The 15,383-nt window shown below is 38.9% G+C and overlaps 1 protein-coding gene across 1 annotated transcript in view; it reads left to right on the forward strand.

Moving 5' to 3' along the window:
• The window catches only part of LOC127641177 (metabotropic glutamate receptor 7-like), a 258,371-nt gene that overhangs the window by 149,529 nt on the left and 93,459 nt on the right, over positions 1 to 15,383 (forward strand). Inside the window, exon 5 of the mRNA XM_052123989.1 lies at positions 8,321 to 8,458. Coding sequence (XP_051979949.1) covers positions 8,321 to 8,458 — 138 coding nt within the window. The remainder of the gene's footprint in view (positions 1 to 8,320; positions 8,459 to 15,383) is intronic.

The following is a 15,383-nucleotide window of genomic DNA, read 5'->3' on the forward strand; positions in this document are numbered from 1 at the left end:
GCTTAGAATATGAAGGTTTTTATGAAATCCTTATGGAAATAATTTAAGAGAGAAATACTTCTGGAACCAAGATGGCTGACACAGTGTGCGGTAAGATCAGGAGTTTTTTGTCTTGGAAACAATGCGTCAAAAAGAATTATAAAGTGCCCTTGATATTTATACAGTTAATAAGATATATTAAGTTGCTAGAGCGAAAAGGGGTCTAAAGGATGCATAAAATGTTTCTTCTTCCTGACAGATATCACTAAAACAGAGATACTCAATCAATTGTCATTGTTCCAGTCTATAAGACCTTTGCAAATGATGAAGCACTCTGATGAAGTTTTGTAAAGCGTATTTCATTGTTTTTGTGTTTATCTGATAAAAAGCGCCTTCAAAATTATCTCAAGAATGCTACTCATCTAAATTATTCTTCACTAACTCCCCCCAATGACTTGTTTTAGTAAAATCGATCTGAAGTTGTCAGTCCTCCATCTGTCTGGAGCTCACTTCAGAGATGTAGACAAATTGCAAGTGCATTAGTCACTTGCACTCCACAACAACATTATAGTAGACACTTAGAGACACTTGAAGTGGAGTGACAGCTTTGAGTGTGGTCCTTGTTGATTTAAAGATCCGTTTGGTTTGCCTTTTCTCTCTAAAGGCTCTGAGCAACATTTAACCTCGGACCGTACATGACATCAGCAGCAATCTAGCGTAGCACTAGAAGCTCAGGCACTTTATTTGAAGTGTCGTCAAAGCTAGTGATTGTCACCTGAGGTTTTGTGCATGGCTTGACAGGATGGATGCTGCCAGCAGCTATGAATTCTTGTGTAACTGAAGGTTGGGCCAAAGTGGATCAGTTGTGTTTGGGGCATTGGGGGTTGTCATATCTGAACAATTTGAATGTTTCTGTTGAGATTTAGAGGTGGATAAACCGAATGGTATTGTAAAAAGAATGAAAAAAAAAAGAGTTTCCAAACTATCATTAGGTTTTGTGATGTCTTTGAAATCTTTCATCAAAAAGTAATTACTTGCTAGACTTTTCTTTTTGGCTGACTCCTAATCCCTACACTTGAACCCCTACCCTCCAACAGCCTGGCTCCATTTTGGTATGTAATGCAAACTTTTCATGATCTAGTCAATTCCCAATTGATTACATTTTTCTTGTTAAATATCTTGTTTTTTGGAAATGTATTGTGTTTTATGTTGACTTTAAGGTAGACTAGTGATTTTTAAATTGGTTTCAGGATGGGATTTTTTTTTTTTTTCTCAGTAATTGTCATGCTTCCCATGACAATGGATTGTCCATGGGTCGTAGAATCAGAGGGATGTGGCGTATGCCTTTGCATGGATTAATCTTCCATGACGATGCTTGTTGAAAAGCTGAAAATACACATATGTCATAGGGAGGAATGAATTAACTATTGCACAGCTTTCTTGAATACTTGATTCTGATTGGTCAGTTCTGGTATTCTGTGGTCAGATTTTTTTTTGCATACTGATTGCTAAACAATATAATTGATCGTTTTGGCAGGTAACCAATTTCCTATATTGCTGGTTTCTCATCTCATATTACCACGTGGTCTCTTCTCACAGAATAAAATAATTTCATAGCAATATTTATTTTAAGAACTCTTGTGCATCAAGGTCCTGTTCACCCTGTCTGAGTTCATTTTGCGATAATTGACAGTAAATGATCACTCACAAAACTTAATGGCTATGAAGTAGTTCCAGATATGCTTAATGCATTACAGTTCAATAGTAATATCCAGACATTCTTTCCAAATTGTCAGTGTTTAAACTTAATGGAACTGGTGAAAGATAAACATATATGATGATGAATGCCAACAGATTAATTGCTATGGATAAATATTTATTGAGTAATCAATTATTTTGTAGAGGGGGTCAAAATTGAAATTTTCATCTATTATTTTGTAGTAAAACTACATTTATTTTCCCCCCACACAGAGCTAGGTATGTCTAACTAAAAACAATTTATTTCAGCACCCATTGTTGCATAACATGTTAATTTGTCCCAAAAAAAAACCGTTGAAGTGCCCATAACTCCAGACGAATTGAAGATATCTTGATTCAGTTTCAGAACAAACTTTCCTTCATAGATCTTAATTTTAAGGTGTCTTTATGGTTAAATACTACATACGTATATGGGGCTCTCAACGTGGCTTCATTCCTAAATTGTAAAATGTTTTACCCAGTGGTCGAAAACCAAATGTCTCACATGGTATGAAGGTAGTTTTTCTTGTCCAACAAAATTAATGTCTGAAGTACAAACAATATTGAAACTAGAAATGTAAATGTATTTATTCTCATGAAATCCAGAATGTTAAAAGCACAAACATTTCACTACCATTAAGAATGACACACGTGACTCTTTAGTCAGTGCAATACTTTTAGGGGAATGCATCATTAGGGGTCATCTGAATCCTTTTGTGCCCCCCAAAATGTATTAACAAAATAAAAAATGTCAGCCTGGGATCTTTCTGAAATTTGGTTGATTTGACCTGGAATAACAATAATACCTATGGAAACCACAGCAATCTCTGTAGATGGGTAAAAGCTGAATCCACCTTACAGATTACTGTAAAATTATGTCCATTTGACTAGTAAAAAATTTTTTTGGCTGTTTTTAGGATTAGTATCATCAATTTATTCTTTACATACTGTATATACTGTATATACACTCACTGGGCACTTCATTAGGAACACTTGTGCACCTACTTATTTATGCAATTATCTAATCAGCTAATCTTGTGGCAGTAGTGTGATTCATAAATCATGCAGATACAGGTTAGGAGCTTAAGTTAATGTTCACATCAACCATCAGAATGGAGAAAAATGTGATCCCAGTGATTTAGACCATGTCATGATTGTTGGTGCCAGATGGGCTGGTTTGAGTATTTCTGTAACTGCTGATCTCCTGGGACTTTCATGTGCAGCATTCTAAGGGGTGTATAGAGAATGGTGCAAAAAAACAACAGGTGAGTGGCAGTTCTGTGGATGAAAATGTCTTGTTGATGAGAGAGGTTAACTGGGAATTGCCAGACTGGTTTGAGGTGATACAAATTCTACGGTAAACCCTCTGTACAATTGTAGTGAGCAGAATAGCATCTCAGAATGCACAACATGTCGAACCTTGAAGGTGGATTGGCTACAACAGCAGAAGGCCACATTGGGTTCCACTTCTGTCAGTTAAGATCAGAAAACTGAGGCTGCAGTGGGCCTACCATCTCTGTACCTCAACAGAAATCCAGATTTCTTAGATCAGGTGATGATTTTCCAATCATGTACTGTCCAGTTTTGGTGAGCCTGTGCCCACTGCAGCCTCAGTTTCCTGTTTTAAGCTGACAGTAGTGGTACCCGGAGGGGTCTTCTGCTGGTGTAGCCCATCCTCCTCAATGTTAAACATGTTGCGTGTTCAGAAATGCTTTTCTGCATAGCGCTGTTGTAATGCTTATTTATTTAGGTTACTGTCACCTTCCTGTCAGCTTGGACCAGTCTTGCCATTATTCTCTGACCTCTGTCATTTAACAAGCCTTTTTTGTTCACAGAACTGCTCGTTCTATATTTTGTTCCCCTGCACCATTCTCTTTACATTCTAAAGACTGTTGTGTGTGAAAACCCCATGAGATCAGCAGTTATAGAAGTTCTCATACCAGACCTCTTGCACCAACAATCATGCCACGGTCGAAATCACTGAGATCACATTTTTTCCCCCATTCTGATGGTTGATGTGAGCATTAACTAAAGCTAATGACCCATATCTGCTTTATTTTATACATTACACTGCTGCCATAAGATTAGCTGATTATATAAAATCATGCATATACAGTTAATATACCACTAGTTTTAATGTTCACATCAACCAAATCCTCCATGCGATTATCTAATCAACCAAAAATGTGATCTCAGTGATTTCGACCATGGCATTTTTTCCCCATTATGATGGTTGATGTGAACATTAACTAAAGTTCCTGTCCCGTATCTTCATGATTTTATGCACTGCACTGCGGCCAAATGATTGGTTGATTAGATAATCGCATGGAGGATTGTTGGTGACAGACGGGCTGGTTTGAGTATTTCTGTAACTGCTGATCTCCTGGGATTCTCACACAGTTTCTAGAAGTAACTCGGAATGGTTCCAAAAACAAAAAATATCCAGTGAGCATCAGTTCTGCAGACAGAAATGCCTTGATGATGAGACAGGCCAACAGAGAATGGCCAGACTTGTTCGAACTGACAAAGTCTACGGTAACTCAGATAACCACACTTTATAATTGTGGTGAGAAGAATATCTTCTCAGAATGCTATTCTGATATGCGGGATGGCACTGTTTTGGCGGCACGAGGGGGACCTACACAATATCAGGCAGGTGGTTTTAATGTTGTGTGTGTGTGTGTGTGTGTATATATATATATATATATATATATACATATTAGAGTGCTCACTGTCATTTGCAGCTTTATAGTTAGCTTCTTCAATCAAGAGTAATTTCAGAGGAAACAAACAGTCAAAGGCAAAGAGGGTTTGCCCATTTAAATAAATTAGGAGGATACATTTTGTATGTGACGCCACACTTTAATGGATTGTTTCAAGCTGTCTTCGCATATTGTTTTCATGTCTAGTACATGTCTAATCCAAACCCCCTACGGCTTTTGACTAATGTAAACTAGGGTCAAAAGTCTTATTTTAGATACATTTTTAATATGTATAAACAAGTGACATTATTTGCTCGCAAGCACAGGTCTTGGCTTCCATCGTGGCAGAGATTCGAAGGCAGCCTGCTAATTACTCTTCAACAGAGCAGACAGAGCAGCTGTTAAGCGGTTTAAACAAAAGGTGAAGCTCTGAGTTTTGTCCTCTAGTCACCAAGAAAATGACACGGACAAGCCTTCGGGAATTTCTTGTGTGCATGGCATGTATACAAATAAGCAGCAATTAGTAAAATTTATGAGATCACATGACCCTGCTGAGGATCCGAGTTAAGTATGCCCGTTGAGTGGTATGTAGAGCACATCTGACAAATAAACACAAAGCGTGCATCAATCAACCTGAAGAAGTAATTTGAGGTTAAGTCCATTTAAACAGAAAATGGACAGTTTGCAAAGGTTTTTCAGTATACTGTAATAACTATTACATTTATGCATCTTCAGACAATCCAAAGCACTTGGAAAAAGCATCCCTAATGTGCAATAAGGTTTAATATATACTGTAATAACTATTACATATATGCATCTGCCAGACAATCCAAAGCATTTGGAGCATGTGGACAGTTCACACTAACGTTCACACTAACGTTCGACATACGCCTTGAGGCAACATTGAGAATTCAGTGCATACTTGTTTAGTGTTTTGAATTGCGGACTAACACATTTTAAGTCTTATTTTTGTGGTGGGGCATACTATGTCTTGTCACAACCAATCACGAAAGAATTGATGACAGACTTCACGACCACACTACAGCCCTTAAGATGGCAACTCAGGGCGTGGAGCTTGGGAGCTGCAAATAGGCCGGATACTTGCTCCAATTCGAGAGTATGCAATGCCCAAAAGTATGCAATGGTTTAAGCTGCATCTAGAGACTGGCTTAGGGCAGCTCTGCTGTAGCAGCTTCATGATAACACCTTATCTCTTTCTTAACACTTATTTCCCCTCTTTAGGCAAGACAGACTCAGACTTGCCCTCTTTTTCAGACTTCAGACTGGAAGCAAACAAAGTTTAAATGAGCTATGACTATGTAAGGTTAGCCAAACCCTCTGGTGAAATGAAATACTTTGCTGACCTTTGTCTTTGTGGCTGCTCCGTGGATGAAGACTTGCTTGTGAAAGCCTCATTAGTCCAAAGACCTATTTTGATGAGACACATTATTAGCAATGATGCTGGGCAGCAAGGACAGAAGCAAAGCATCTTCTCAAGTATCTAGTTTGATAAATGTTTTTGTTTGTCTGCTAATGGCCAATGGTCTAATTAAATTCTCTGCTACTTGACAGGATGCATTTTAAGTAAGGATATTGTTTTAGGCTAAGTAGAACTTGTGTTGTCACAAAGATTGATTAAGGCCTGTTAATGGACAGCTCGATGAGACAAAATCTTACAAAAGTATAAAGTCGACCAATTTACTCTCCAGTTACATAACATGCAATGGCGAATTTTTACTATTCTTGAAGAAATTTGCAGATACTTCATTCTAAAATTATGTAGCCTTTGAATAAAACTGGTGTTAGGTTAATTGTACTCTACGTAACATACACAAGACAAGGTACCTAGGCTTCCAACTGTAACAACAATGCTGAAAAGACCAGTTTATTCCAGTGTAAATTTCCACTGGTTAATACTGTTTAGTGTGGTTTGCCAGCATAGCCATGTGAAACTTGAAGCTGGTTATGCTGGTTGAACAAGAAAGTCTTGCTGATATGGCTATTTAAGAAGCATGATTGGCAAACTATTGGTAACCACCACCATCATCCCCATGCCAAAGAAGTCTTCAGTGTCCTGCCTCAACGACTACCGTCCCGTCGCACTTACATCCATCATCATGAAGTGCTTCGAGAGGCTCGTCATGAGGCAGATTAAGACCCAGATGCCCCCCTCACTAGACCCACTGCAGTTTGCGTATCGTTCAAACCGTTCAACGGACGATGCCATCACCACAACCCTCCATCTGGCCCTCACCCACCTAGACAATAAGGACTCATACGTTCGAATGCTGTTCATAGATTTCAGCTCAGCATTCAACACAATCATTCCCCAGCACCTGATTGGAAAGCTGAACCTGCTGGGCCTGGACACCTCCCTCTGCAACTGGATCCTGGACTTCCTGACTGGGAGACCTCAGTCAGTCCGGATCGGGAACAGCATCTCCACCACCACCACACTGAGCACTGGGGCCCCCCAGGGCTGTGTGCTCAGTCCAATGCTGTTCAACTCTGCTGACTCACGACTGTGCAGCAATGCACAGCTCGAATCACATCATCAAGTTCGCCGATGACATGACCGTGGTGGGTCTCATCAGCAAGAACGACGAGTCAGCATACAGAGAGGAGGTGCAGCGGCTGACGAACTGGTGTAGAGCCAACAACCTGTCCCTGAATGTCGACAAAACAAAAGAGATGGTTGTTGACTTTAGGAGAGCACAAGGTGAACACACTCCGCTGAACATCGACGGCTCCTCTGTGGAGATCGTCAAAAGCACCAAATTCCTTGGTGTTCACTTGGCGGAGAACCTCACCTGGTCCCTCAACACCAGCTCTATCACCAAGAAAGCCCAGCAGCGTCTCTACTTTCTTCGAAGGCTGAGGAAAGCACATCTCCCAACCCCCATCCTCACTACATTCTATAGAGGGACTATTGAGAGCATCCTGAGCAGCTGCATCACTGCCTGGTTTGGGACTTGCACCGTTTCGGACCGCAAAGCCCTGCAGAGGATAGTGAGGACAGCTGAGAAGATCATTGGGGTCTCTCTTCCCTCCATCAAAGACATTTACAAAAAACACTGTATCCATAAAGCAACCAGCATTGTGGACGACCCCACACACCCCTCACACAAACTCTTTACCCTCCTCCCGTCTGGCAAGAGGTACCGAAGCATTCGGGCCCTCACGGCCAGACTGTGTAACAGCTTCTTCCCCAAGCCATCAGACTCCTCAGTACTCAGAGACTGGTTTGACACACACGTGTCCTGAGTTGCACTTTAATTACTGTCACTTTATAACTGTCTGCTACCTCAATAACTGCTATGTGCATAGAACATTATCTCATAGTATGTTATGTTTACATTTTAGAAACTGTCATCTTTTTGCACTACTGAGTACTGGTCGGCGCTGCACTGTCTATTGTCCTGTTCATTGTCAGTAATTTGTTGTACTGTCCTGTACTTTTTGCACATGTTTGCACGTGCACTTTATATAGGTATATGTAGGTTTTTTTTATATAGGTATTTTATTTCGTTGTGTTGTCTCATGTGGTCCTGTGTTGGTCCTTTGTTGTTTTTATGTAGCACCATGGTCCTGGAGGAACGTTGTCTCGTTTTGCTGTGTACTGTACTAACTGTATATGGTTGAAACGACAATAAAAACCACTTGACTTGACTTGACTTGAACCAGCAATGCTGGTATTTTAAGCATGGTAATGACTGAGCTGTAACCAAGACAAAACTCAGCATTGTGCACACAGTACTAGTACACAGCTTGGTTTCTTTGGTAGAAAATTTAGGCTAGCTAATTCATATACAAAGCCTAATGAAGTCAAATGCACATGACATATTTATTTAGTAATCTATCACCTGATATCATCACTTACGGAGCTGCATTGTCCTTTTCAGGGTTTGACATCTACTTTAAGTCACGTACACTGGAGAACAACAGGAGAAACGTCTGGTTTGCTGAGTTCTGGGAGGAGAACTTCAACTGCAAGCTCTTGAGCTCTTCCAAGAGAGAAGACACTAGCAGAAAGTGCACAGGTAAATACGTCTCACTAATTTCTGTCTGGGAAAAAAACAAGCAAAAGAATAGCACTTAAACCAGACTAAGTTTTAAAGCTCTCTCTCAGCCTGGCCAAGATGGTTTTTATAGTGTCTTTTGATGGTTTAAGAAAGGTTTTGGGCACTTGAAGCACAGCTGGTCAGGTGGCTATACCAGAAATATACCAGCTTAGCCAAGAGAGGAGATCAGCTAGACCCACAAAACATCTTCCCTGCTAAAAGCAGCATTTGATGGTTTACTGGTCTTAGGTCTAGGGTTAGATTGGGGCTAGGATCAGTTAGGGTTTGCTGGTTTAGGAATGGTTTAGTTGGTCTCACTGCCTGGCCAAGCTGTTTTTTTGCTGGTTTAGCTGGTGAGCCAGCTGGTCTCCCTTACAGACCAGCTGATGAGTGCCAAAAGCCCATCTATACTAAGAAAAACAGACTAGCTTACATCCTTAATATGGTTTGTGTTTTTTCCCCCACCAGGTTTAGGCCGGTTTAATCTGTTTTCTTAAAAAAGAAAAATGCTTTTTCATTTTTCTGCAAGTTATTTCATTGTTGCTCTGGTGAATAAAACGTTACACACGTAACAGCCCACATTGAGACACTTTCTGAAGAAATTTGTAAAGTATTAAAGTTACCATGGTTTCCTTGGATTTTTTTTCTCACTAAACCTGAAGAGTCCTGTCAGGCTCATTGACTCCAGCTTATTAGCAGAGTGTCTCTGAATGCAAAGCACATTCTCCTCCATAACATGACTCTCAATTGCATAAGCTTCCCTCAGCTCATCACAGCTAGTTCAGGCTGACTGCTTCCCAATACTCAGAGAGCTACAAGATAGAGTGCACATGCATCACGATTGTTAACTCAATTTTGGGTATATTCATAACAGGATAACAGAAGCATTTTTCACATTTTACTGTAGTTGCGATTCTTCAAACAATAATCCAAAATTGGGAAGAACATTACATTTTATGCATTAAATTGATATGAATAAATTCTAAAGTTGTGATATATATATAGAGATTCTATAATCAGTCGTATATGCCTGCCTTTTGTCCTGTAGCCTATGGTTAAACCAATATCAACACAAGGGGTTAACACTCTGGACTATTTAGAGTAAATGCTGACTAAATGAAAAGCAAGCAAAAAAAAAAAAAAGGTTTGCTCTATATTGTAAGATCTGTCCCTTCACATTACACTCATTACACATAAAATGCTTATCAAGTTGGTTGATAAATGATACCAATTGGTATTTGGACCAATTAAAACTGTGGCAATTAACTAATTTGTTAATTGACAAATTACCTACACAATTGTCACACATGGAAACAGATGACTATATACACGGTGTGTATAGACGACAATGCAGTACAGTAGTTAAAGACTAGTCGATTTTGATTCAAAACGTGGTAAGCTGCCATGCAGTCTACTGCCTGCATAGACCGCTTCCTTGTAAGGCAATATCCTAATTAATCCTCATATGTGATTGATTTGGAACACTCTACATAGTAAGCAACTCTGTGCATCATACAAATAGCTCTCCTCATGCACAGGAGGCTCGATTCAATATTGATTTCAATGGAGTTTGGGGTTAGCATTTTGCTAAGCTAACAACATGATATAAGTAGCACACAAATAGACATGTGCCGGCTTTCAGTAAAACTGTATACCACATGCACGGTAATGTTTTTATGGAGAAAAATCTAGATAACCTAGTAGATTATTTGTTTGTATTTTTCTGAATGCACAGTAGCTTTATTTCAATCCAAGCGTCAAGATTCACAACCAGGGACCAAAATGTAACCCTCGCAAAGCACCAAATGTGAGTGAGTAAAATGGGGATGGGTAACTTTATTGTGCAACATTATACACAATCATATTAATATTATAATAATATTCCTTGTATCACGACGAGAAAATGAAAATCAAGAACAAAATCATAATTATTTAAAAAAAAAAATTTTTTCCCTTTATTCCCCCTCATAAAGGATAAAGTCTCGAGTGTGGAAATATTTAAAGACATAGTGGCCACTTGATTTTTGATTTTTCACATATTTATTTATTTATTTATTTAAATGTTCATTTGGTTTCTTAAATGTTCAAGGTTCTTTTTAAAAGATTTTTTATTCAAATCATAGATTTGTTGTTAATAAATAATCAAACGTGTCTTGAATCATATCTTATCTGAGCTTGTTGCAATATATACGCGAAGGATACTTTTGTTTCCTTCGAATTTCAGCTTAATAAGGTTATAATATAATAAGGACTTCATGTCAGGAGAGCAACTATGATGATTTAAAATGCTGCCAACATTGGCAGTTTTTGAAATGGAGCCTAAAACCCTTGCCACATATAAAAGGGACAAATGCAAAAAAATAATTTGCATTTTGTGTGCTAGATTCCACCATGAGATGCTGGTGTACTGGTTTCCCCACCAGCCTTCTTAATTGGCTAAGCCAGGAAAACCAATCAGCTTCACCAAAAAGATATGCATAACATCTTGACTATGCTGGTCCAACAGCTAGACCAGCACCAGAACCAATCTGGACAAACATATAAATTCATGAACCTATTTCTTTTTTTTTTTTTTTTTCAGAAAACAAGCCATGCAAAAAGCAGAAACCATGGTGTTAAAGCTGGACCAAGATGGTCTACCTAGTCAAAACCATGCTGAAACAGACATAATATGTTTTATTTTCCACCATGGAATGCTGTTTTGCTGGTTTCCCCACCAAGCATCTTAATTGGCTAAGCCAGGAAATTCAACCAGCTTCACCAAAATGATTTGAACATCTTGGCTATGCTAGTTCAACAGCCAGACCAGCACCAGACCAGTTCAAAACAGTCTGGTTTTTGGAACATTGTAGCTGTTTTCGCTGGCTCAAGATGTTGAAACCATTTTAACCAGCTGAAATTCCAGCTGGTCAACCACCTAGAACAGCATGGATCACTTTTTAAAACCACCCACCAGTTTAAGATACTTTAAGCAGGATTGTCTATCAGGGATGTGCAATGGCACAATTCTGTAGCTAAGTTTGTATTAACACATTTGAATCCCAAATTTAGTTCCCACTTAACCATATGGTTTCTCATCTAAGCTCATTTGGTGGTCACAGTTTCTTGTGTCTCACATTGAGAAATCACATTTATTGAGTGTCCTGTCTGCTCTGGGAGCCTCTGGACATCAATTCGAGATTTTCAAAAACCGGAGGTGGCGGCAGTTTCTGTCAGTGACAGCTGGCACCAACAGCAGCACCTCGGCAGCATTGATCAGACTCCGTCGCCCGGAGACACTGCCGGTGTGAGGGCCAATTTACAAACTTCAAGGGCCAGAGTATATGATGAGAGCGAAAGCACATGCTGCCGTCCCTGGAATAGCAGTGTGCGCTGGGGGCAAAGGCGAGTCAGGTCTGATGGATGACAGAGAAAGAGGCGAGAGAGAACAAGAGTTGCTGTGATCCAGGATCACGATTGTGCTGGAGCAGACTCTTGCTGAAGAACAGACATTTAAAGAGGGCCGGATTGAAAAGTCACTGTGAATCTGTAATTATTCTAAATTTAAAGCTGTTTGCACAAAATGCATTTGTGACGAGGAGGAGGGCATTTGTCGGGCCGAGAGTATTCGCTGAGTTGCTCAATCAGTGGGAGAGAGATAAAAAGAGGAACCGGTGATGCCAGAGAGAGAGAGAGAGATGCATGCTTCATAATCTGACCATATATCATTTTGCCACATGCCATCAGAATCCATAAGTGCAAACAAGACTTAGTGTGGCACTTTTTCAGAAGAGGATTCTTTCTTGCCACCCTGCCATACAGGCCAGCTTTGTGTAACGTTTGGGAGATTGTTGTCACAAGCACAGGCCAATCAATCTCAACCATAAGGGCTTGTAAATCCTTCAAAGTTACCTTTGACTTCTTAATAGCTTCCCTGATCAATATCCTTCTGGCACGGTCATCCAGTTTGGAGGGACACTCACTTATCTAAACCAGACATTTTACCAATTAAATTGTAATAATTGTTCAGAATTAAAAAAAATAAACTAACGTTATTTTCACTTTGACGTTGAACGTTATAGTGTGTAAATACAATTGGAAAAGGTTAGATTGAATTTGTCTAAAATTCAATCCAGATCGTAATGTGAAAATGATAAGGATTTTGACAAGATATGATGACTTTCTATAGGTATTGTAGAAAGGCCCTACTTTTCACATTGCAGTAGACTGTTTTTATGTATGTCAGTTTGACACCATTGATGCACATTTTCATGATCTCACCTCACATTTCAACATGCCAGCCCTTCTGGCACCAAAGCCAGAATGACTTAGAGCAGGCTATTTAAAACGTATTTAAAGAGTGAAAAGTCCAGGTTTAGCTCTTCTCTGGGCAGTGGAATGTTTGAAATTAAGCCTGAAATGGCACTTTATGAAAATGAGTCTCTCTCTACCCTCACAAAAGAAAACATAAATGGAAATTAGTTTAACCCTGTCCATGGAATTGCTATCATCAACAGTTCATTTCAATAGAAATGTTCACAGAGAATGAGAAGCCTACACTTTTGTTTTGTAGCCTTGATACAAAGCCGAAAAACATCTGTATTCCTAGACGCAATCAACTTCCACAATGTTAAATATTTCCAGTAAAACTGGATTTACAGGTAGATATATATACTGAATATTTATATATTAATATAAATATATAAAAATCGGCCTTTCTGCTCTACAGATATTGGCACTGGCCATTGAAAAATATTGGTCAACCACTAAATAGCATGTATATGTAAAATGGCACTGTAACAAATACATAATTCAACAGCTTCCTGCTGATTTAGCATTGAATGTGAAGTTGAGCATATACTAACTGATGACCACAGATAAGCAACCAGGTGGATGATGGGAGATATGCCTGAACACTATGCCTAAAGGGTTTTATGTTACCTTACACTGTTTATACAATGTTATGTCACTGTTGTAGACAAGCAGCACCATACTGCTCAGCAGTCTCTGTAGAATGTAGAGCAAGACTTGATTTTGTCCATTGGGAACTGATTGGATCATAAGTATGCACACTATTGCCCATGTTCAGACCTGAATGTGAGTTTGCTAAAGCAATGTAGTGCCTAAATAGCTATTTGGATATCGGTTAAAGTCAAAATAATATGGTTTTAGAACCGGATTCTTGTCACAACTATTACCTGAAACCGTAGTAACCATGTTGCAAATCTTTCAAATCACTTTGGTTCATCAATATAGAACTGTCATTAATAATGTTACGTAGGGGGTGGAATGATAACTTCTGAGGAAATCAAATTACAGTAGCTTATTTACATGTACTGAAAGCTGTGTGCACTATAGATGTGTCAGATACATTGCTTTGCAATAGTGTTTCCCTTTACCTCAGACTTTGGGGTTCCCCCGATGCACTTGAGCACATACACACATGCGCACACTTCAACTAATGCGTTAACATGGCACATCAGCCGTGCTCTGCGACAGAAGCCATATATGTTGAAGTTTTTTCTCTGTACAGTCTAAAATCATTGAAATGTCTACTTTCATGTTTACATGACATTTCAGAAGTGCACTTTCTGCAAAACCCTAGAATAAGCAGTTTTCTGAAGTTCTTGCAAAGGGGTAAAGACTTGACAGAAGGATATATATATATATATATATATATATATATATACATACATACATACATACATACATACATACATATATATGGAATAAAAGATAGAAGCCTCAGCAAAGTGAAATTATATTCACACAGCAAACTAACAAGGAACTATGTCTCTAACCACAGGTGGAGAGCTGTAGTTCCAATCACACAACTTTTGCAAATGTTCGTTGGAACTTAGTTTCGGAACTAGGAACTGGTGTTTCAGGAAACACCAAATCGTTGAACTATGTTGGTAACGATGGGACTTGCGACCATAGTTGGCTAAAGATGCTTTTGGGAAATGTACCCCTGATTGATTGATTGTCATATTAGATATGTTTCAACTCTGCATTCTTTTTGTGAGAGTTAGAGTGTTGTATCCATAACAAACAAACTGGTCATGCGTGGGATGTTCTGTTCTGAGCAAACGGGGACAGCATGATTAGTTCTTTTGCTTTTTTTGACCTCTTTCAGCAGGCGCCAATCAGCCCACAGACATCTATTCATTATAATTACATGCTGTGTTTATCTGAGTAGCACATGCTCTAGCATCGTTTCCATTTACATTGTCGGTTTTTACAGAATTACAGCTTGATAATAATGAGAGTGACAGCCATTTCCTTGTGTATCTGAGGCAAAAAAAACACCCTACTTTCTTCCATCCATCCAAAAATCAAAGCATCTCTTGATTTGTATAAAGTTCTGACTATCACGATGCTTGACTATTACCTGTTTTAGGTACAAATTATATAATGGCTTTCAGGTGGGGTTTACTTATTAAAACCCTGCTGGAAAATCCAGCTCATATATATATGCTATATCCTGTATATTTTAATGGCCAATAGACAAGGTTGACGTCAAAGCCATGGCCCATGATTTTCTACATGCTAGTTTGTTGCAGGGTAAAGGTGTTGCAGTGTTATTGGGTAAAGGGACTTTCTCATTCTAGAGAGCATTTCAACAGGTTATAAGAATATCTTTCATAGAGATTTTCTTCAAGTTTTAATCAGTTGAGGTTGGATAACAAATTGTCATTTGGCACAATTAGTTAGCATATTTAGCTAGATGTTGATCATCTAAATGATGTTTAAACAAAACAGCACCATGTATATGAGTGATGTAAATCTATCATAAAGTACTTGCCATGTTTTGTAGAAGCACGACCCATTACCGATAGTGACAGCATGCAATACTGCTGTTGCAAAATGGTAGCAGGATTTCTGTTTGCTAGTATCTGTTTGGCAAAAAAAAAAAAAACACACA

The sequence above is a fragment of the Xyrauchen texanus genome, chromosome 50 (genome assembly GCF_025860055.1).
Source record: "Xyrauchen texanus isolate HMW12.3.18 chromosome 50, RBS_HiC_50CHRs, whole genome shotgun sequence".
NCBI lineage: Eukaryota > Metazoa > Chordata > Actinopteri > Cypriniformes > Catostomidae > Xyrauchen > Xyrauchen texanus.